Genomic DNA, 22,889 nt, shown 5'->3' with positions numbered 1-22,889 from the left:
TTATGGCTGTAAAAATATCACGGTTGCGCAACACAAATTAGAGCCAGTAACATTAAAGAGTGAGAGTAACTAAAGTCTTTTTTTATGGAAAATTACTAGTAGACTTAAGAATGACAGGGGATAATTTTTTACACATTTGTCCTTTAATAAAAGTCCTTCAAAATAAAAGCGCCCACCATGCGCCAAGTTTAAACCACAAGGAAAAAATAAAAATGAGGGGGGGGGAAGAAAAAAACAAAACAAACAATGTCTTTGGCTAGTATAAAAAAAAGAGTACAATTCTTTGGTTCTGTACACCCAGGGTTATCACAACAGTTCAGGCAATAAACTCAACAATCTTGTTATTCAACTTTTTTTTTTAACATATACTTTGACATATAATTTCCTTCCATCCCCCACTCCACAACCACTGCCTTGTTGTGACTAAGCATTTAAAAGAGTTTGTTAATAAAGCATGAATGTACAAGTCAAACGGGAAATTTCTTCACAGTGACATATGAGCTCAGATTCGAGAAAGGTCCTGGTGCTTCGCGCCACTGCCTTGAGCCGTCAAATCTCGGCATTGAAAACAAGCGTACCTTTGCATTGCACTTCAAAATAAGAGTTTCGTATACAGCTTCCTTTGCCAAAATGAATAAAATAAGTACACATTAGGTTTGCTCTTTTGGCTTTTTACAGTTAATTAAAAAAAAACGGTGTCATTCGGAAGTAACGGTCTTTAAGAAATTTTCAATTTTTTACAATTAAGAACGCAAAAAACCTTTTATTACTTCAACCTTATGTGACGGGTCTCTTCCTGCACACGTACGTACGTACTCTGGACTCTCACAGTGTGACGTATGCCCTGGCGCCCGGTTAGCTAGCTTCTAAGCTAGTTAGCTAGTTGTGGTTTCTAATTGCCAGTTAATACCAGCTAGAACTAGCTAGTAAGTGGCGTTTTCTTCCCTGGTTACTCTCAGCATCGACTATGGACGACGAAACCCACCCCAGAACCCTGTAAGTAGTTTTCCGTGTCCAGCAGTAACGTTGCGTGTCATTAGTTTCGCTATCGTCGGTATTCGGTGGCTAAATTAGCTACCCGTTGTTTTCACAAACAATTGGACGACATAAACATTTAGCGTTTATGATCCGCTACTGTCAGGTTAATTGACATAAGAGTTAATTAATAAGTATATGCGAGTTATATATAAGTGTTAACAACTGTCTGTTAGATGTTACTAACATCGTTAAAAACAGACTACTGTAAGGAACTTCACTTCAAAAACTCATAATAAAAAACTCACCAATGATACTGTAACACCAGAAACGAAGTACCCGTGCGTCACTTTTTCAAAGTAAATATAGCTGTAGCTCGTTTCCAGGAGTAAGTGGACTTCTTTTTATTTTTCCTCCACTAGGTATGTGGGAAACCTCTCCAGGGATGTAACAGAAATTCTGATCCTGCAACTCTTCACCCAGATAGGACCATGCAAAAGCTGTAAAATGATCACAGAGGTAAGCAGCTAAGGTTGCTGGGTTATCTTGTTTTCTACATTTTCACCTAGTTGTAGTTTTAGTTGAGCCACACTGTTAATCTGTTGTGTCTGACCTTATCCTTACAGCACACGAGCAATGATCCCTATTGCTTTGTGGAGTTCTTTGAACACAGAGATGCTGCTGCAGCCCTTGCAGCCATGAATGGGAGGAAGATATTAGGAAAGGTAGGACATAGCTGCTCTAAAAAATTATATGCAAAGTTATTAAGTTTATTTGTTGTGTTAATGCCTCTCATCCTTGAATATCATACAACATTGTTTTCCTGATTCTTCTTCACAGTTTTAAGTGCTGTCTGTGAATTATGTTTTCAGGAGGTTAAAGTAAACTGGGCCACTACTCCAAGTAGCCAGAAGAAAGACACATCCAGTGAGTGATCACTTATTGATTCCCCCATACCACCACGCACACAAACGCACGTACACTCTGCTGGAATCAGAGTCTACTGGGGATTAGCAAATAGTTTGTTTACTATGTCCATGTTTTCTTTTGTACTAGATCACTTCCATGTTTTTGTGGGTGATTTGAATCCAGAGATTACTACTGAGGATGTCAGGGTTGCGTTTGCACCATTTGGGAAAATATCGTAAGTTTTTACGTGTGTGTGAGTGTGAGAGTGTTTGTGTGTGTGTGTATTTTTTTTCTACTTGTCTTATGTGTAATACAATATGTTTCAGTGCAACCACTGATATTTTTTTTTCTTCCTCCCAGTCGGTTGAGAAACAGGTTTTATAGGTTGTAAAGGTGAAACAGAAAGTTGCATTACACAATGAGGCCTGCATTTCTGATGTAATCCTTTTGGATGAAAGACAATTATATGCTTGATTGTCAAGGACTGCAAATTGGCGCTTTGTGCACACCTTTTGGAGAGAAAAACGAACCAGACAACATAATGAATGTGTAACAGGAAAGGATTAACACTAGAATAGAATGGAATAGAATAGAATAGAATAGAATAGCCCTTTATGGTCACAAAGAGTATTGCTTACATTGAGTAGAAAAGGCCCCACATCGATGCATGTAAACCTACTTAAACATGGAGTAACTTATACCTTTAAAATCATGTCGTTGTTGTTTTTAGATATAGAGTGGCGACACATTTGCATTGACAATGTGGTCGGTCTATTATGTCTTTATTTTTATGACTGAACTGTCAGTTTTTTTATGCATATGTAGGGTGTGGTAAGTAAACTGTACAGTATGTTAGCAAAATGTAAGCTGTGTATATGTACCTGAACAGCTTTTAGTTTTGAGTCTCAATGGAGTAATAGCACTTTGGTTATTTTACAGAAATGCTCATAGGATTGGACAGGAGCTTGAAGGCTAACAGCAAGGAACTGTGCACTCTGGAGACTCAGATGTAGTTTTTTTCTCTATTTATTCCATTCTTTCCATATGTCTTTATTTGTAGATGCCATGTATTAACATGACCTAGCTTAGATTAACAAATTCCAGTACAAAATGTCTTCCTCTAAATCTGTGTTTTTTGTCTTATTTTTGATTTGCATAGTGTTGTTTGTAGTGCCATGATCCTCTTCCAAAAATTCTGAAAATGTCAATTTCTCAAAATTTGCAGCTCCCCAAACTCCATACTCCATATTGGTGGTAAAGAATTGACCAGGAAAAATAAAGAAATCTGTTAACAGGCCATGTATGCCGTTTAATTCCTTTTTTCTCTTTTTGATATTTTCTATTTATTTCTGTCTGTAGTAAGAGTACGAACAGCAGCTTATAAGAATGCATGGTAATCCATAGCCATTTGCTTTGTGATTTTTAAATCTGTAGCCTACTGTTGTGAGGACTGAGCAAACAGTGGTGCTCTAGTGGTAAAGATCCATTAATACGTCAGAAATGATTTAAAGACAGTACTGTAGGCTGCATGTATTTGTACTTGTTTTTCAAGTGTTGCTTTGAAGTTATATTACGAGTCAGTACAAGGTCATGATAGCTAATTTAGCTTAATGTAGGACAGAGTAGAGGATTCACAGTTCATTGTGTTTTGCGTGGTTCCTTTTTTTTGTTTTAGTGTAGAAGATTTAAACTTCAAAGTGCGCTGAAGTTGTTCTCATTTCTCCTTCCAGGGATGCCCGAGTTGTGAAGGACATGACGACAGGCAAATCAAAGGGGTATGGATTTGTGTCCTTCTACAACAAACTGGTAAGGCTCCAGTGCGAGAACACAGACTGAAGGTTATTTCTATTTTCTGTTTCTTATCCTACTTGAATACACTCAAAACTCAATTATTAATAGTTAGTCTTATCCTAACTACAAGCATCTAGTTTCCTATTTTAATCACCAGTTTCAGTTACTATTTTAAAATTAAAAAGAGTCATGCATGGCCACAAATGAGTTTTATAAATCTATCAAATCCATGAGTAATCGTTTGGTTTGCAGGATGCGGAGAATGCCATTATTAACATGTCGGGACAGTGGCTCGGAGGGCGCCAAATCAGGACTAACTGGGCTACACGTAAACCTCCAGCTCCTAAGAGCACTCAGGACAGTGAGTATTGTCAGATGTCCAGTTTTGGCAGGTGCTATGATTACAAACTAACTGGCCACTTCAATAGTTATACCTTGCTAGTATTGGGTTGGACCCCCTTTTCCCCTCTGCCCGAGTTCTTAATGGCATCAACAAAGTGCCTGAAGCATTTTGGTCCATATTCATGTGATAGCATCACATGGTTGCTGCAGATTTGTTAGCTTGAATCCATGATGTGAATCTCCCGTTCTACCACATAAGATATGATAAGCTTTGTTGTTCTAACTCAGGAGGGATCCATACGGAAGAGGATTAGGGCCACTGGAAAAAAAAAAGTGAGCATGTCTCTTTTTTTTTTTTCTTCTTTTCCAGAATTCTGAGAAAGAATAATTCTGACTTTAATCTCAAAATTCTGAAAAAGAAGAAAAAAAAGACATGCCCACTTTTTTTTCTTTTTTTTTTCAGTGGCCCTAATCCTCTTCCGTAGATCCAAGCATTCATGTTTCACACCAAATTGTGACCCTACCGTCTGAATGCTGCTGCAGATATTGAGATTAATCAGATTGGGAAACAGCCCAATCTTCTATTTTCTGGTTTTTGGTGTTGCTGTGTGAATTGTAGCTGACAGGAATGTCATCCAATGCTGCTGTAGCCCATCTAGTTGAAGGTGGTGCGTTCACGGACGCTCTTCTGCAAACCTTGATTACAATGAGTAGTTAAATGAGTTACTGTTGCATTTTTGCTCAGACAAATGACAGTCATTGGATATTTTGGGGTTTTTTTTAGACTTATCTCTGTAAACACTCGAGATGGCTTTGGGAAAATTCCAGTAGATGGAAACTCAGACCAGCTTGTCTGGGACAAACAAACATGCCATGTTCAAAGTCACATAAATATATTTTATTCCCCATTCTGATGCTTGGTTTACTCAAATGCATTGAGTAGCTACCATGTGATTGACTGATTAGATATTTGCATTATCGAGCAGTTGAACAGGTGTACCTAATAAAGCAGCCAAAGAGTCTGTTATTAACGCATTTTGATGTTGTATTTAAATATAGAAGAAACTCTCTTAAGAATAAATTCTTTCACTTCACTTTTATCTTCGCTTTCACCTTTTCATGTGTCACATTTGGGTGTAGTTTGATAAAAAAAAATTGCAGCGCTTTTATGCGCATGAATTGCGCATTTGATTTGGATTTTATTATCAGCATGAACTAAATGTGTAAATTATAATCATCTATTTAAAAATAATCTGTTTTTATTTCAGATGGTTCAAAGCAGCTGAGGTTTGATGACGTAGTGAATCAATCCAGTCCACAGAACTGCACCGTGTACTGTGGAGGGATCCAATCAGGGCTATCAGGCAAGTGTCACATTCTATAGATGCCATTGTTGCACCCTCCAGTCACATTGTAATAATAACTTTATAAGTTGCCTCCAATGAACTAACCTTGTAAACCCTTTTTTTGAACTCTTGTTTATCTTATCCAGAACATCTAATGCGACAGACCTTCTCACCATTCGGTCAGATAATGGAAGTCCGGGTTTTCCCGGAGAAAGGATATTCTTTCATCAGGTAATACTTGATTCTGTTGCAGCATTTGGCCTCTAGGTGTCAATACAAGCACACTGCATGAGTCAGAGACCATTTATACCTTATTCAATGTCAGCGATAGTTGCTGTTATGTTTATTCAGCGTTCCTGCTTGTAGAACTCTGGATAAGAGAGAAAAATATCTCCACATTGTTGTCCCATTGCAGTTTTCCAAAGCATTTCTAAAGTTTTTTAGTTTCGATGTGCATGCGGTGTTATTAAAGGAAGTTATTTAACATGCTGGTAAACATGTCCCTGTCTTAATGTTAAGTATAGGGCTTAAATTATTTATTTTCATTTTAAACTCCATCCAAGCTTAACAGGAAATTTGGTTCTTTTTGTAATATGATATCAAATATGGTCTCAGCAGTATGAAAGTTAACTCTCCCTGTGATTTGTCTGGTAGAAAATCTGACTTTCAATCTACTCTTTTGCTTTGAAGGTTTTCCTCCCATGACAGTGCTGCCCATGCCATTGTTTCAGTAAATGGCACAGTCATTGAAGGACACGTAGTGAAGTGCTTCTGGGGCAAAGAATCACCCGACATGGCAAAAAGTCCACAGCAGGTAGAGAGAACGTGTGACATAAGTGATGTTAAAATGTGCATTTTATATGTCAAAATTGGTAGGAATGACTACACACTAGTCACACTAGAATCAGAATGTAGTTTATTGATGTCTTAACTTCCAAACCACAAAAACACCCTGAAACTCGTGACTTTGGCCACTCTTAAAATAATCTTGTTTTTAAGCCAGAATATATAAAAAATGACACAAAATAGGAAGAAGAAATTACATTGAAATTTACTCATCAAAAGGTTTCTAGTGTCGTATTTTTCTTGTAGTATTATTTTTGCTGTTAAATAAACAGGTAAGAGATTGTATATTTACTCACTTTTCTGTCATCTGGTGTCCTTCAGGTTGATTACAGTCAGTGGGGACAGTGGAACCAGGTCTACGGGAATCCGCAGCAGCAGCAGCAGCAGCAGCAGCAGCAGCAGTATGGGCAGTATGTGACCAATGGGTGGCAAATGCCCTCTTACAACATGTATGGCCAGACATGGAACCAGCAAGGTTTTGGAGTAGAGTGAGTTTGACTTTTGATATTTCGTATAACTACACTGTTTCACTTAAACACCACTTATTATATTTTAAGTAAGGAGAAGAACTGTCTCTTTGATTTGTTTTACAGCACACTTGATATTTTTGTCCATATTTGCACTAACTGGGTAACTGTTATCCTTTCAGGCAGTCCCAGTCAACAGCCTGGATGGGAGGCTTTGGATCTCCATCAGCCCAGGCCGCAGCCCCGCCTGGTACAGTCATGTCCAGCCTGGCCAACTTCGGCATGGCTGGCTACCAAACGCAGTAAGAAGGCCCTAACCTCAATGTAATACCAAGGCGACACAGCACTCTTACATTTGGACAGCTGCTGTGATAAAAGAAGGGCGGGGCCGTATTCACAAAGCCTTTCTAGCTAATAGTTGCTCCTACACAATTACAGTATACAACAGAAGGGAGCACACCCCTGTGCAATATTACATAAAGGTCAGATGATCAGAGCTGTACTGTCTAACAGTAATTGTGTTACTTCTGAGTACAGCAGTATGGTATTTGCTCTCATGCAAAGTTAAAAATGAATGGTATATATTTCCTTTATAGTAAATGTGTTTATATAATATTTGCTTTTCTTCATCAGAGGAAATACCCTTTCAATTCACGCAATAATGCTGTTACTGATAAAGTTTTGAATCTTTTGAAATCTAGGTAATATTGTACAGGTGTGTATTCGCTTTGGGTGTAGAGTGTATGATTTTAATCATAGTCAATTAAACTCAGAACATTAAAAAAAAAAAAAAAAGTTTGTTTCATTATTATTCCTAATTCTGTTTTAAAAGAGGGAAAAAAAAGTGCTCTTGGGCTTCTCAAGTAAAGCCAAACCAACTGTTTTTGTCTGAGTACGTGTTTAAGGACACGCCGTCCTTTTGAGTGCTAGACCATGTGAAACATCGAGGATTCATGCCTACAGGGTAGAGATCTTGGCACAGAGACAGAACTTACGATGCCTTTCCTTTCATCACACATTTAACAGGTTGACCAGTGGGCCAACCCATTAAAACATCAATTTAGTACAAATTCTTTCATATTTTACAAAACAAAAGGGCCTTAGAGAAAATGTACGTGTAACATAGCGCACACTTTTTAAATGCCACTATTATTATTATTTTTTTTAATCCATCAGCTCATGAGGATTAAAAACCGTGAAAACCTCAAACATACCAACATTAATATTTAAAAACCAAACTATGGAAATATTTTTTTTTTTTAGGTTGAAAGTTTATTTTCTGGTCGTGCTTGTCATTTTAGGGCGTAAAACAAGCCTTCACGCGAGTTCATGATAGTGCTTAACTGATCGAGCTGGTAAATCCTTCATGGATTTGTGCTACACTGCACTGAGCCGCAAGAATGACCCACTCAACATTGGTCTGGACCTTCAGGGAATAAAATATCCAGACTTTTAGTCCTGTTTTAATGTTTTAAGTCAAAAATGCTTTGTGAATAGAGGCCCTGAAATGGTAGTTTACCTTTCCATTATATGTGAAGAAACTCTTTGTACAAACAACTGTGGCTTTAAAGGAGATTCGGGTGGGAAATGGGATGGTGTACCAAGAAGATTTCACCTACACAGGTCTAAAAGCAAAAAATTATTAGAATTTTAATGTTTTTTGTTGTTGTCATTTTTGTTTTTTAAATCTGATTTCCAGACTTCAGTGAATTTTAGTTTACTCCGTACTGCAGCCAAGATGGACTAATTCATAATGTCTCAAAGGAACGGCTGCAGCACCCAGTCTCTGTATATAGAAAGTATTGTAAAAACTGCTTAAGCCCCCAAACTTTGTAAAGGTAACAAACCCTGCTGTGCTGATTCTGGGGCTGGTTTCCTAGAGGAATGCTGACTCTTAAACGTTTTTGTCCGATTCTTCCTCCGTGTTAACGCCATCATTTAAAACCACTTCTTTCCAGTGGCTTTGAATTTTCTGCATAGAGTTGTAGAGTGAATTTTGTACTATAACCAGCCCTAGTTTTATTGCATAATTCAAATATTATGGTTTAGTTACCCACTAGCATAAAGAAAAGCTCAAATGTTTTAGGGTCATAAAGAATTATTTTACTTTTATTTTGAAAGCGGAGGGTCTCCTAAGTGCACGTATCACTGTTTTGTTAATGTGGCAGAAACTTCCCCTTACACATTCTGAGTTTTCGGTTTAAAGAATATTGACACGTCTCGGGTAAATCATAAATTACGACAGAAGGATTTCTCACAAACATCCTGCCATTTTGGATTTTATTTGTGTTTGTGCCATTTGTACAGAATATCACACTCCCTGTTTGCTACCTGCTCATTCTGTAGTGCTAGCCAACAAACCTGATACCGATTTTGGTTTTTTTCATTCGCACTGGGGTTTTCATTGAATTAAACAGGGTCTTGTTTGTCTAGAGTGTAAATACAAACCTTGATCACAAATCCTCAAAACTTAAACTGATGTACATACTGTAGGTAGAATGTTACAAAGTTAATCTCCATCATTAAATTTAAGCAATATAGTTTGTGAATGAGCCTTAATTGATTTGTTGGTAAATTCTGAATTTGTTATTTAAAGATGCTCCATTTTAAATCTAAATTATCTTCCTTTTGATTTTTCCTCATTTTAAGTTTGTGTGCCATTTTCAGGATGTAGCAGGAAGCAGGTGATGTATCAACTTGAACTGCACGCTAATGACATGTAATATATTTGTTGCTTAAACTATTGAATGTAATGACGATTTGCTTTTTTTTTTTTTTTTTTTTGACCATTATACACATAAATTGAACAACAGAAGTGATGTTTATATAATAATAAAGGATTGAATCGATTTCACATTTAATGGAAAAACTCAACAAAGTCACTTCAAATAAAGAAACCTTTGAACCTTTGAATGTTCGGTACATTTATTGAGGACTAATAAATGCTGCTGCAGGAAACCATATATTCACTGCCTACCAGACACAGTAAATGACAATTATTAAACTTTAGGTTAATATAGAAGATAACACGTTTCACACATTTGCTCAAAATCTTTCTGCCCTTTTTAGTGTTTACTGTACTTGGATAATAGACTTATTTTTCCATTTTTAACAGGAATAGGTTTGGTATCTGCCAGCACTCACTTTTGACTGCTAGTGTCCTATCAGCAGATAATGATGACATTAGCTATTGTTTGTTTGATGTCTCAGTTATGTTATGGTTTTTATAATACTTAACACATGTATTAAACCTCTCGTAAAACAAGAAAATACAAATCTATCAAAACTTGTTTAGAACCAAAAATCATTGAATTCACATTTTTATACCCAAATTTGAACCAACACACTGGACTAATCAGAAAAAAATCAAACAACATTGAACCACTAACTAATTTCGCAACTTAATCAAAAACAATGTGTTTTACTACTTTTCTTGGAAAATGGTACATTCATGGAAAATTCACGGACAACAATAATTATATTTTAATATTATTTTGGTGAGTTAACCATCACAAAAACGTAAACATAGTTTTGTTATTACCTGCCCTGGTATTTTAAGACAGCTGTGGTATAAAGCTCACATTTGGTGGTGGTCTAATAAATTTGTTGTGTATTAAGTTTTATTCATTTTGTATGTTTAAATTGATCTTTCTTTAAAGATGTTGTGAGAGCTTAAAGATTTTGGTTTCACTGAAACAAAAATTGAGAAAAGAATTGTTGCAAGATTTCAAACACTGGTATCATTTCGTAGTGAGTGCATCCCAATGTGATGAGTATGATTATTACACCTTGGCATGGTGTTGAAAAATTTTTGAGCCATTTCGCCAAACCATATAAACTATAAAATTGGCCAATAGATATTGAGCAAATGTAAGCGAATGTGAACAGTCATCAATAGATTAAAGCAAAGTATTCACTTGGAATTTAGTTGATATATGTATTGCCCAGTATTGGATTATATTGCACAACTTCTCTATTTAAATATATTGTATTACACAACACTAATGCGTAACATAACATAACATTTTATATATATATATACTTAAACTGTGTAGTCAGCTAGTAGACAAAATATTATTTATACAATTTACATATCTGCATGAGATTTCTGTTCTTTCAATATTCAAATGTCGTATTGTCAGTACTTTATTTAGCATGTATATTAGGAAGTTTTTATCCAGTTGTTTTCCTCAGAGGTTAATTACATACATCACTTGCTGGTGGAGCTGTGTACTGCTTGCCTTCGGGATGACATCTCTGGCATCTGTTGTGCTGTCCTCACTGACCGAAGTCATGACCATTTGAGGCAGTTTCATCCTTCTGGATAAGGGCAATTTAAAATTAATCATTCTGTGTTTGTAAGACTGCAACCAAGAAAGTCTACTCTCATTTTCTAGATACTACAACACAGTTGGTAGCTTGAATGTACTCTTCTGAAGCTGTTTAAGATGTCTAACATGTAATCTCGCTGTTTACAAGTGATGTTTGCTCACATCGTTACTGGTCACGGTTTCTTTGCTGTTGCAGCGTCTTTAGCTTTCCCTTGTAATCCCAGTTTCTCCATAATCAGCTCAGTCTGGGACGCAATGCCTGCCATGGAGCTTTCAAGGTGAAGAACCTGTTTGGCCAGACTTTCGTGGCAATAGAAAGGTAATTCAGTTAAATGTATTACTCTGGTTAGGAGAATGAGATAAGTGCATTCCCAGGTTAAGTTTAAAATTTGTCCCACCTCAAGAAATGTTCCCGCTCCACAAAGGTTTGACTAGAATTGCTCTTGTGCTCGTTGGATTTGACAGGAGGCTTCTCGTGTAATTCCATCTGATAGTTCATTCCGAGATTGTTGATTTCGGCACTGAGAGCCTCCTGACAAAAACGCAAAAGCATAAGAAACATTTATTTTGTTAATCGGCAATCAAAATAAGAAATGATCGGAAAAAAAAATGTATAAATATGAAAGAACATAGTCATATTGATCTTTTAAAGTGCACAAACCCTCTTTTGCTCCAGCTCAGCTTTCATCCACCTTTGTTCGTCTTTATCTAGAATTTTGTTCCCGTCGCGGTCAAACTTGGAGAAGGCTGCAGTTATTTCTTGATCGCCATGTCCCATCCTTCAAAATCATCACAGAGGTGATTCTCAGGTTTAATAGTAAAATAATCAAGTGTTCCTTTTTGTGTTCCTTTTTGATATTTTGTCACTTACTCTTTAAGAGTTTCTCTGAAGTCCTGAAATTCAAGATCTCCAGATCCAGAGTGTAGAACTTTCTGAACATCCGATATTTTCTCTTTTTTAAGCTTCAGCTTCATAAATGTCTTCATGTAGCTCTGATTTACAAGAAAAGTCTGGTAAAACATCATCCATAAATATGTCTAGTTTTGTGTCAATTTCCTTGAATTAGCTTTTACCTGTTTAAAAATGTCAGTAATTTGTAGTTCATCTTTTTCAGAGAGCTCCTGCTTCACCTCTGCATATGTATCATTTATGATGGCCAGGAACATGTTCTGAGGGAAAAATACACAAGATAATGTGACTTCTCAGATCAGATGCTTTTATTATCAGTTATCACGTGCAGAACCATGACTTACCAGCAGAACAAAGAAAACAAAAAACACATAAGTGACAAAGTAGATCGGCCCAAGGACTCTGTTAGCGCTGTCGATGGCATCAAAATCAAAGTCTCCAAGAATAATTCGGAACTGTGTAAAGCTGTGGGGTGGATAAAAATTGTAAAGAACTACTAATCAACTGATGCTCATTACAATTAAAACCCTTCATCCTGCCAATGTTTTTAAACACGACTTACATGCACTTTACAAAAGTGCTGAATGTTTGAACCTGCATTCCAAAGAGCAAATATCCGAGTTGAGCATAAGCAAAGAACACGATGAAGAACATGATGGCGAATCCGAAGATGTCTTTGGCACATCGGCCCAGTGTGGAGGACAGCTGATTCATGGTCTTACTGAAACTGATGTACTTAAAAATCTACAAGGACGAGAAGAAAGCACACATTCTCTGGAGAGACACCAAAGCAAAATCGCACAAGCAATATGTTGGACTGAAAGGTGTCAGTTCTTTACCTTGATCCATGCGAAAAACAGGTTAACCGCGTTCATGTTGTTATACTGGGTTTGCCAGAATGCCAGAAATTCAAAATCTGGATAGATGTTAGGATTTTTCAGCAGATTCCCAAGCAAGCTGTCCACTTTGATGGTCCGAAATACATTGAATATGATGGCAACGATGGCAAGCTGTGAAGAAGGTTGTTAGTTTTTAGAAGGACATGAAAAATCTGATAAAATGACATGTTTGAAACATCTTTTCTTACCAATATGACAACAATGTCTAGTATGTTCCAGATGCTATTGAAATAGGAGAACTTGTGTATTTTCAGCTCAAGAATCTCCTCCACAATGTAGTAGAAGATGAATACACAGAAGAGCAACTCGCAGCCTAGGATGAAGTAGTCCCAGGTCGTTATGTAGCGAATCAGTTTGACTGTTCGGATCTGGTAGGAAGGGATTGCTCCACCGGTCGCTGGGAATTCAACCACCAACCTGAAGAAGCAGAAGACACTTTGGTCAACCACTGGATGGGTATCAGCAGGTGGGTAATGGTGCAATGGGCAGTAATGCTCCTTACGTGATGACGCAGAACAAGTTGATGTTCGCGTTGTAAGTGGAGAAGTCGATGAAGACTGCTCTGGTTCCTCTGTCCAGCCAAAGGTTGTTCTGTAGCTCTGTCAGTATGTTGGCGCTCTCCTCTTGTGTGCGACTCAGGTCTTGATAGTATCCTGCTCCACTGTAGGTGGCCACCAAGCCCCAGTAAGAGGAACCCTTTATCTCTTTCTCTGTGTGGTAGGTCCAGCTGCAGCGGAAAAACACAAATACTTAGAACACTAAATTGTGCTTCTGCACTTCTTTGTATGTCAGTAAGAAAACAGTGAGTGAATTACGCAGAGCCGTTGATGAGGCCGAAGCTCTGCTCGTCTTCCTTCTGGTTAGTGTAAACAGCGAAACAGCCTTTGATCCCATTTTTGAAGTCACTGTAGACAGTGCAGGAGTTGTTCTTGATCTTGATCTGCCTCATCCTGGGGACACCCAGCAGCATGTTCTCATAGTAGATGAAAGACGTGTTTCCGCTTTCCAAGGGCTGGTTATTGTACCACGTTGTCCAGTAGAGTCCGTTCAACAGTGGGCCCTGGGCAAACTATTCATAAAAAGAAAGAGTTTGATTTGTACCTTTCTTTGTGTTCTTAGTGATTTTTACCCCTCAGCCTGAAAGGTTTGGGGTATTGCTGTCACCCTGCAGGCAAAGGGGGAAATAGACTGGTAGGCAAGCGTCAGGTGGTGTGGACACCCAACTTTGTAAACCCAATAACTCAAAATTGAGCCGACGTAGGATTTTCAAATTGATACCATCGACTAAAAAAAAACACATCTACAAAAAATCAGGACAAAAGTTTCGATAATTAAGTTAATCTCTGGCTCATTTACACAGTGTATCTTTTTCCTGTCTCCCTCCCTGAGCCTGGTTCTGCCAGAGCTGTCTTCCTGTTGAAAGAGACTTTTTCCTTTCCACAGTCAACAAGTGCTTGGGTCGTCTGATTGTTGGTGTTTTCTCTGTATTGATATAGGGACCTTACCTTATAATATAAAGTACCTTGAGGTGACTGTTGTTGTTACTTGGCGCTATATAAATAAAATAAAATTGAACTGGATATCACTGAACCTAACTTCAAGGTTAGGGTCAATGATAGAGGTTACGTTTTCTGAAAATCTTGTGAGTGCATTTACTTGGGAAGGCTATCATATAGGCTTCTCCTACTGATAGTTCTAGACAATAGACGATCTCTGACACTTTGGTAACCTTGATACAATTCATGCATTTTTTTTTATTTTGCATGTTTCTGAAGGGTGCAGCATGATATGTAGCTATATCAGTGTCACTGTGTCAGTAAATTAAACAACTGATATTAAAAGCTTTTCCCAGTTTTCATAATGATAACCGATCTCCTGTGGATTTCCAGGCCAGGGCACAATTTGATAGCAGAAGATGCCTCACACTTATTGTTTCAATTTATGTGAACATGGCCTGGAATGATCTGTCAATATTGCTGCAGCTTGCAGTCAAAGTGACGATACAATTCAAAAGACTGACTCAAATGTTGCATAGATTTAAATTTTTGAGTTTTATTATTTGTTACCAATTATAAGTAAGGAGAGCTGATGTGTTTAAGTCTGAAACTAGGTCTGAAACTTACCAGGCAGGATCACTGGAAACCAAGCTTCTTATTTTTAGGCCTAGTAAAACAACTACTCATTTCCTTATGGGGTTGGAGGGACATATTTTTATGTTCCTGCATGTACTAATAAACATATCAGTAACAATTAACAGTATTGCTAAAATCCTGACCATGTGGCATAAGATATGAAAGAACCAGTAACATAAACATCACTGCTTGGTCATTTTAAGTGATATGGTAATGCAGGGAAGAACATATCGTACTTAAGGAATAATCCGTTTTTATAATTGTTTTTATGATGTTTCCATTTGAGTTCAGGCACTAATATACATGTTCGTTAAATTAATCATATAGTTCCTTAAATTTCTGAGAACATCTCAGCTTTGAAGGAAATGAAAAAAAATGTTGATGAAAGAAACATTTAGTGTCACAAAAATCACTACCATGGGAAAAATGAACGTGTAGGAAAACTTACAGTCCAGAAGTCAGCCATGGAGCCAATAGACTGAAACGTAACCCCACTGCTACTGGGTGTATTCACAAACAGGTTCGTCATGGCGTTAGTGTAATAGTAGGCGCTTGAGCTGGTCATTCCATATGTCACTGAAAGACAACATAATCACATCGTTAATGCCTGGTCATTGGTTCCTATCTGGCTTTGGTCAGGCTCAGCTCTGAATGTTGCTCCATTCAGTTTTCTGAGATAAGACTCGAATGCTGACACGCAAACCTGCATTGAAGACTTGTTGTTTGGCTTTTTTTTTTTTTTTTTGCTTTGTTTTTACATCGCTTTAGCTATCAAACAGATCCAGATGAGAGGCCGTAATTTGTTTGAAGAGGGAGCATGCTGCCCTGACGCAAATAGCCTCGTCAAACAGTGTAAATCTAACCCAGACAAAGGATGAGGCTAAAAGCTCTTATCGCTAAAAGGCACATCCCTTTCACTCCTAGCTGGACAATGGCTTTTGGGAAAGAAAAATGGGAAGGCTATTTTGTAGAAGTCATTAAAGCAACGGGGATACTTTTAATGTTAAATCAACAGTCCAAAGTGCCCTAACAGCCTGTCAAACAGTGAGCACTTTAAAGTGATCAGTAATGCAAATACAGTGTTTGAAAGTAGACATAAGGTGATTAATAGAGAAGCATTAAGCAACATCACATAATCGACTGTAATGAATTTAGTGCTCATCACACTCACAGTTTAAATCTTTTCTATCCCCTCAGTCACATTATGAATCCATAGTGTGTGAAGCACAGGCTTTTTAGATGTGTTTGGATGTGTATCCCATATTTCCATGACAACATTATGCAAATTAAATACAGGATATTTTTTGGTAAGTAAAAACGTGTCTGAATAACTTCTTTTTGTAAATGTAGGAAAACATTTTTCATATCATAAGATTAAGCATGGACAGGAAGAAGGGATTAAAGTTTTTGACCAGGTTGTTGAACATTAAGCATTCATTAAGCATGTTGAACACTCAGTCAAAACTTTTGAGATCAGCGATGAACAGAAATGTTGATGTGGAGTACTCACGGAGGCATATGTCCACCAGGAAAAAGACATAGACCAGCAGCTCCCGCAGCGTGGTTCGGATAAACTGCTCTCTGTTGTCAGAGGTGTTTTCGGTCAGCGTTGTCCCCCACAGTGCTACAGAAAATAGAAGTTTAAATCATCAATATGTAATTACATGACACAAGCTTTTTTGTTTTTTTTGCTGGTCTGTCTAGCAGAAGTATACCAGGCTTCGACTGATTTTACTCGTACTTGTTACACTGCTCATACAGCTGAGATTCGAAGAAGAAATGCCAACATGAGGTAGATTCAAATGTGTTCTTGCCTTTGATAAAAGAGCAGCAGCCTCTTCGTTTCTTCTTCAGACTTTGATCTTTGGTTGGTGGGTCCTCTGGGAGCGTTACCGGGGTATCCAGGTTGTACAGGCTATTCATGTTCCCCTCGAAGTGGGGTTTGGGGTTGAAGACAGTGGTGACCCGGGGGAAGGGTGGAGGGGAGCTACAGTAGCCCTGGTTCACCCAGCCCCCATTACCTACTTTGTCCAACTCAGAGTCCACTTGCCCAGTCAGGTGGCTCTCAGCCCGATTGTTCAGGGTCTTCATGGTGCAAGACGCGTGTGTTTCTCTGTGTGGAACTTCTGGTGTTTCGATTAAAGAGGAAAGTGAAGCCGAGCAGTGTCGGCAGCTTTTGAACACCTGCTGGAGAGGTGGATGACATCAGCTGTGTTGAGGGAGGAGCTGCTGGTCTACTGTTGTAGTCTTGAGATTGAGACCCTTTGAAACACATTGACGTAACAGCACAGTAGGTGTTCTGCTAACACACAGCATTGACATACTGGTTTCTATAGTGTTTGGATACTTATAGGATAATGCAGAACAATAACATTTAACATTGTTTGGTTTTCCATTTGATTAAATTAGAAAACAAGAAGCACTCAGAGAGCGCAAACCTCCACCAAGTTAGCTCACTCTCTGGGCACTCCTTACTTTGGGGTGGTGGACGGATGTTTAGTTTGATTATGTAAACATTATGTAGGAGTAGTTAATGGATAACAGGTATTGATTTGTGAATAAGTCAAGATCATTATATAATATTATACCACAGTATATTTCAGATTAACTAGGCAGCTCATTCTCTCTCTAAAGGCAGATATGAAATGGAAAAGTGAGGTCAGAGGTCAAATGTGAGATGATAGTTCAATGCAAACTATAATGTGATATTTAGAATACATATATACTGGTATCATAAATGTTGCCAATACAAACAAAGGCAGTAGAACTTTAGAAACATTTTAAAGATATTATATGAAACTGTATTTGACCCTGAAGAAGAGGTCAGAGGTCTAATGTTGTGTTATATAGCACAATACAAACAATGGCAGTAAGAAACATAGTTTCAACTATCTCTAGCATTATTATGACTTTGATCTATAATTCAATTTGTTGACCTTGAATGAGAGGTCAGAGGTCAAATCTGAAATCTTTATACAGTAAATTCTACATGTTGACAGTACACACCATACTTGTAAGAATCCTAGTTTATAAGTTATAAGGCTTTTTGTCCATTTTTGACCAATAAATCATTAAGCTGACTTTGAAGCCCTGGGTGGGTGTAAGCTAAATTTTAATGGACTGTTAACATGACCTCACTCTACACCCCTACAAATTTTCATCAGAATTCATTCAAACCTTTTCGAGCTATCGTGTTTACAGAAAGAACAACGCGCTTGCTACCAAAAACACGTCCTTGGCGGAGGTGACAAAATAAGAGTAGCTTCCCCATCACTCGCATCCTTCGAAATGACATAAAGGACTTTGGTAAATGATAAACTTCATTCTTTTGTAGGAATCTCTACACAGTCCTGCGTGTTAATTTGCTGGAAATGTCTTATTAAAGAAAAAACACGCAGCCATGAGCTGAATAAGGCTGAATAATTCAGCAGTTGAAAGACAGTTTGCTTCACCCTCTCAATTACTTCCATGCTGAGCACATTGTTGTCACTATTGATTAACAAATCATCCAAAAGAGTACTTCTGCTAAGGAAATCAATTAATTGCATGTCAAGTATATTCTCTGTTACCAACTGTTCACCACTTGTGGCTGAATTAATGAGTGTAATTGGAGTTTCACTTACAGCCTCTGAATAGTTTCCATTATGCACTTTTAGCTCTTCCATTTATTAATGTTTGCATCATCTGCTAGTGCTATAACAAGCCTCTCGCAGCACCAGCCACTTGTATTATAGTCTTAAGCACTTAAATCCAAACACAGCTACACAAAAGAACAGCAGGGTAATCAGATGAGTTTAATGTGTTAGTGTTTGGACATTACAGCTAAAGCACTGCTGTAGATGTCTTCAACTTAATGCGGATAGAGTTTGGGGCCAGCTATGGGCGTTCATGCTTCATTGGCTCTGAACAGAGCGATTACGCACACCCACTGCCACACAATAGAGTTTAATTTCTGCTCCCCTGCTGAAGCGGTGGTAGGATCTGGCACGCAGGCTTCCTTAATCTGCTGCGGCTTGTGCCACTGTTCAAACTTACTCATATCTGTAATAATCACTTTTCAGTGGCTTATGATAATGATGATGATCATAATGATCATGACGGCTATTTAGATGGGTAGCCCTGTGGCTGTAAGAGTCGCTGATGATTATCTCTGCTTACATTAAACTATCCTGTAGCAAAACTAAATGATTGTACTGTTTTTTTAAAAGACAAGTCTTTATGTATCAAGTAAATTTGATAGTTGATTTGCTAAATGATGCAAATTAATCACAAACATTAAGGCTATTTTCCACCCCGTGATGTAAAAGTGTCTTATCTCAAAGCACAGGACCTTCAAACAAAAGGATGATTTAATACCGAGGCTGCAGAGCGAGGCATTGCTATTACAGGGAGTTTGACATGTGCAACACAAACCATGCTGTAAATGATTTCTTCCCAGTGATAATCCCTCACGCAAAGTGACATTATAAGCATTTAAATGCCAGAATTCTCTAAGTAAGAAAGAAATGTTATACTTTAAACGTCACAGTTTTGGTATGAAGTACTCAGAAATTAGCTTTTTTTCATATGTATATTTTGCAAACTTAAATAGCAATAAACGGTGTGTAAAATGAGAAAACCTCTCATAGCGGTACCAATAAAAACAACACTTATAAAGTTTCATACAAAATAATTTTATTTTTGATGAAAAACTATAATTAAAAAAAAGTCTGTTGAAAAATAACATACTTTTTTTTTTTCAAATCTACAAACATGCATTTACACCTTGGGAAAATAGTTACCTTAGTTATCTGGACATCAGCTATGCATCTAAGACCTCAGTGATTTTTGCATAATCCATCAAACATTGCACAGCTTTTTTAGGGCCACATCAAATTAACCGATTAAAAAAAATACAACATTGCCTGTATCCTCAGTACAATCTAACGGTCTGCAATGACACTACAGTTGTTTCATTGCTATACTCTGAACAAAAACTTGCTCAACATTGCTGGGTTTCCTAGCAAATGAAAACAAATGAAACAAATGAAAGACTTCAAGCCGAAACCGAAGACTCTTTGATTGTCATTCAAAATGAAAATAATGCAATACAAATGTATTTACTGTCTCCTAGACTGGAGAAGAATGATTCACATTGTCATTCACATCCAACAACATGACTGATTATCTACTCAATGGAGCAGTTTACGCGTGCACCTCGTGCCCGTCAAACTGATACGAGAGCGATGAGTGGATATACTCCTGTCCGGTAGCGGAGTCGTACCTCATGAGGCAGGAGTAGTTTTCAGGCTGCACGCAGTCAAACTGCAGGTCCAGCCACTGCCTGTGAGGACCAGTGTGCCTCCTGGCATCTGTCAGGATCCGGTTGAGGGCCACGATGTAGCTGAGGGCCATCTGCAGCGTTTCATACTTGGACAGCTTCTTGTCCTGGCCCCACTGTGGGACCACCTTACGTAAGCGATCAAAGGCTGTGTTCAAGCCCTGCATCCTCTTCCTCTCTCTGGCGTTGGCAGCCATCCGGCGCCTCGTGGCAGTCTCGTACTTCTCCGGGCTCTTGGAGTCCAGCTCTGAAGATTCGGATCCAGAGTCGGCGCAGCTGGGTCGACGGGCCTTCATGGTTTTCGATTGAAGACTCAAACCAATCAGATTTATCAGAGAGGTTCCTACTTTCAAGATTCAGTGATTCTCTGTGTTAGAGCTTTGATTTATTTGTTTTTCCAAGGCTTTCCCTGTGTGCAGGGGTCTCAAGTATTTGCAACTCCAAGGAGTGCTCAGTCTGAAGAGACCAAGGTGTCTGTGATCCTGGAGACATCGGGGCAGCTTTTATAAGACAAAGCAGACGAACAGGTGGCAGCAGGTGGAGCCCCTGCCCCACCCCCACCCTCAATATTGCTCATAGAGAAAAACACACCCATGCAGACACATAAACACCCACACCCACTCCTAGGCACACACACACACACACACACACACACACACACACACACACACACACACACACACACACACACACACACACACACACACATCCTCAGCGCACACACAAACAAAACCTTAATGAAATTCCAATTATCTTGGGCTGGGCTATCTGGCCATGGCTTCACTCGGAGCCATGTGTCACAAACACCAAAAGTCTACCATCTGGTAGCTCCACTCACCAGTGCTGACGATGCAAACGAACTAATAGAGGCTAAGATTGTAGATACTTCTCAGTTATGTAGAAGCTCTAATGTAAAACATACTAATAAACTATAAATGCTGGACTTCTAATTAAGTTAAATGCAAAAATAGATTTCTTGTATTAGAAGCTAAAACTTCAACACAAATGCTGCTTAAAAGGAATTTTATAAAAATCCAGTTTATATCTCAGCCTCTAAAGGCGTGAAAGGAAGTTTTCAATCTGTACATAAATGAGACTTTTCGTTCTAACGTTTCTTTTACGTTGTTGTCTTTAACTGTCAGGATTCAGTCTTTACAACATATCCAATTCATATATAAATTAAATATGGACTCTTGGCTATAAAGCGATTATTAAGTTACATAAGCCATCGAGAGAAAGCCTTTCACTTAAAATGTAATTGCCCTCTGTGCGACGAGAACCATAATCTGAGATTAGCCCGAGGCAACGCGAGTGTAAGTGAGGCCTGTAACCTGAGGGACATTAACAGCACATCAGGGGATTATGACTTTCAAGCAATATGGAGCAAGATGGTGTAAAGATTACTGCACCGGTGGAGGATTATTTATTTATTTATTTTTTTTTTTGGGGGGGGGAGGGGGGGGGGCAGTTTATATGCAGATGTGCAGACTTTTATAATTGTCTTTTAAGGCTTTTTATCAGTGTTTTGGCTGGTAATGAATGACAGTGTATGGGATGCATTAATGTTCTTTATGTACTTGGGTCTGCATGCGATATAAATAATTGATCTGTTTAGTCGCCCGAGAAAATGAGACAGACAGAATAATTTGTCTGTCTGTCCTTCTCATCTGCCCACGCTGTCATTCAGCAGGTTCCAGCGACACTCAGACTTATTCTGCTGAAACACCATAGATGTCATTTGACTTCAAAATAGCAATGTTTTCATCACTTTTACACACTTGCAATGTACTTACATGTTTTAATGTACTTCTAGGTAACTATTTTGAGATGAAGTACAGCTAAAACTTATGGAGTCAAATATTAAACTTCCAAATTTTAATAATCCATCAGTATAATACACTGTGAGCCACATACAGCTCACTGTGATCTTAAGTGGGACTCAAATGTCTGAATATATGAAAAATAAGTGCAACAGTAGATCTCATTTGTATTGTATTTATTTTCTTTTTGTTGTTGTTTTTACCACGGAGAAAAAACAACAACAACTAACAAACAGAAATTTTTACAGTACATAGTAAAAAACAGGAACTTTTCTGTTACTTAACTATTTCAGTTCATTATTGAATACCAGTTGAGGTCTTTATCAATAGGAAATGCAGTAAAACTTATGAAAATACAGTTAAAAGTTAAAAATCGACACCCTCTTTCACAATTTCCAAAGTTGCCCAGAGGGCCTGATTGGAGTCATTGCTGGGCTTCTTCTGGCCCCTGGGCCTTATGTTTAACACCTCTAATTTACATAATAAGATTGTATTCTTAAAAAAAGGGACTCATGCGTTTGATTCAAACATTGAATTCAGCACTTTTGTTTATAATTCAGCTCTTTTACATGATAACTCTTTTTCTTTAACTGCTGCTGTTGCTGTGTTTTGTTGAGTTTTTTTCCTGTTGTCATTCTCTGTCAGGAAGGACATGCAGCTCCTGCCACTGTGTATTGACAGACTCAAAGCTTGGGTGTAGAGGCAGGTTATGAATGATTAATCACTGTCAGAGCCCGAGCATAATGCCCGTCTCTGGTATTGGGTCAAGCACACAAGCTGATGCTGTCTGGTCATTTTGGG

At 38.1% G+C, this 22,889-nt stretch overlaps 3 protein-coding genes across 4 annotated transcripts; 1 reads left to right on the top strand and 2 right to left on the bottom strand.

Moving 5' to 3' along the window:
• Positions 1 to 823: 823 nt before the first annotated feature.
• Positions 824 to 9,576, top strand: tial1 (TIA1 cytotoxic granule-associated RNA binding protein-like 1). Of its 2 annotated transcripts, XM_063491439.1 has the most exons (12): positions 824 to 996; positions 1,398 to 1,494; positions 1,602 to 1,700; positions 1,848 to 1,902; positions 2,032 to 2,119; positions 3,615 to 3,690; positions 3,928 to 4,036; positions 5,286 to 5,381; positions 5,510 to 5,594; positions 6,054 to 6,177; positions 6,531 to 6,697; positions 6,859 to 9,576. In XM_063491439.1, the coding sequence occupies exons 1-12, from the start codon at positions 968 to 970 to the stop codon at positions 6,980 to 6,982; spliced, it is 1,149 nt and encodes a 382-aa protein (XP_063347509.1). In that variant the 5' UTR covers positions 824 to 967; the 3' UTR covers positions 6,983 to 9,576. The 2 variants fall into 2 exon arrangements, with proteins under 2 accessions (XP_063347509.1, XP_063347510.1); XM_063491440.1 differs by lacking the exons at positions 824 to 996; positions 1,398 to 1,494; positions 1,602 to 1,700; positions 1,848 to 1,902; positions 2,032 to 2,119 and adding an exon at positions 3,110 to 3,184.
• A 1,604-nt stretch (positions 9,577 to 11,180) lies between these two features.
• pkd2l1 (polycystic kidney disease 2-like 1) lies at positions 11,181 to 17,039 on the bottom strand. The gene is made up of 14 exons (XM_063492236.1): positions 16,763 to 17,039; positions 16,459 to 16,572; positions 15,397 to 15,524; positions 13,632 to 13,885; positions 13,319 to 13,543; positions 13,005 to 13,233; positions 12,757 to 12,927; positions 12,480 to 12,661; positions 12,262 to 12,382; positions 12,082 to 12,177; positions 11,879 to 12,000; positions 11,669 to 11,786; positions 11,406 to 11,539; positions 11,181 to 11,307 (listed from the first exon to the last, which is right to left on the bottom strand). Exons 1-14 carry the CDS (start codon positions 17,037 to 17,039, stop codon positions 11,181 to 11,183), a joined length of 2,298 nt encoding a protein of 765 aa, XP_063348306.1.
• A 2,975-nt stretch (positions 17,040 to 20,014) lies between these two features.
• Positions 20,015 to 20,719, bottom strand: atoh7 (atonal bHLH transcription factor 7). The gene has a single exon (XM_063491892.1). It carries the CDS (start codon positions 20,562 to 20,564, stop codon positions 20,133 to 20,135), a length of 432 nt encoding a protein of 143 aa, XP_063347962.1. The 5' UTR covers positions 20,565 to 20,719; the 3' UTR covers positions 20,015 to 20,132.
• Between the last annotated feature and the right edge of the window lie 2,170 nt (positions 20,720 to 22,889).

Source organism: Pelmatolapia mariae, linkage group LG13 (genome assembly GCF_036321145.2).
Source record: "Pelmatolapia mariae isolate MD_Pm_ZW linkage group LG13, Pm_UMD_F_2, whole genome shotgun sequence".
Taxonomy (NCBI): Eukaryota; Metazoa; Chordata; class Actinopteri; order Cichliformes; family Cichlidae; genus Pelmatolapia; species Pelmatolapia mariae.
The sequence above is the reverse complement of the archived record's forward strand: the minus strand, read 5'-3'. Positions and strand labels throughout refer to the sequence as shown.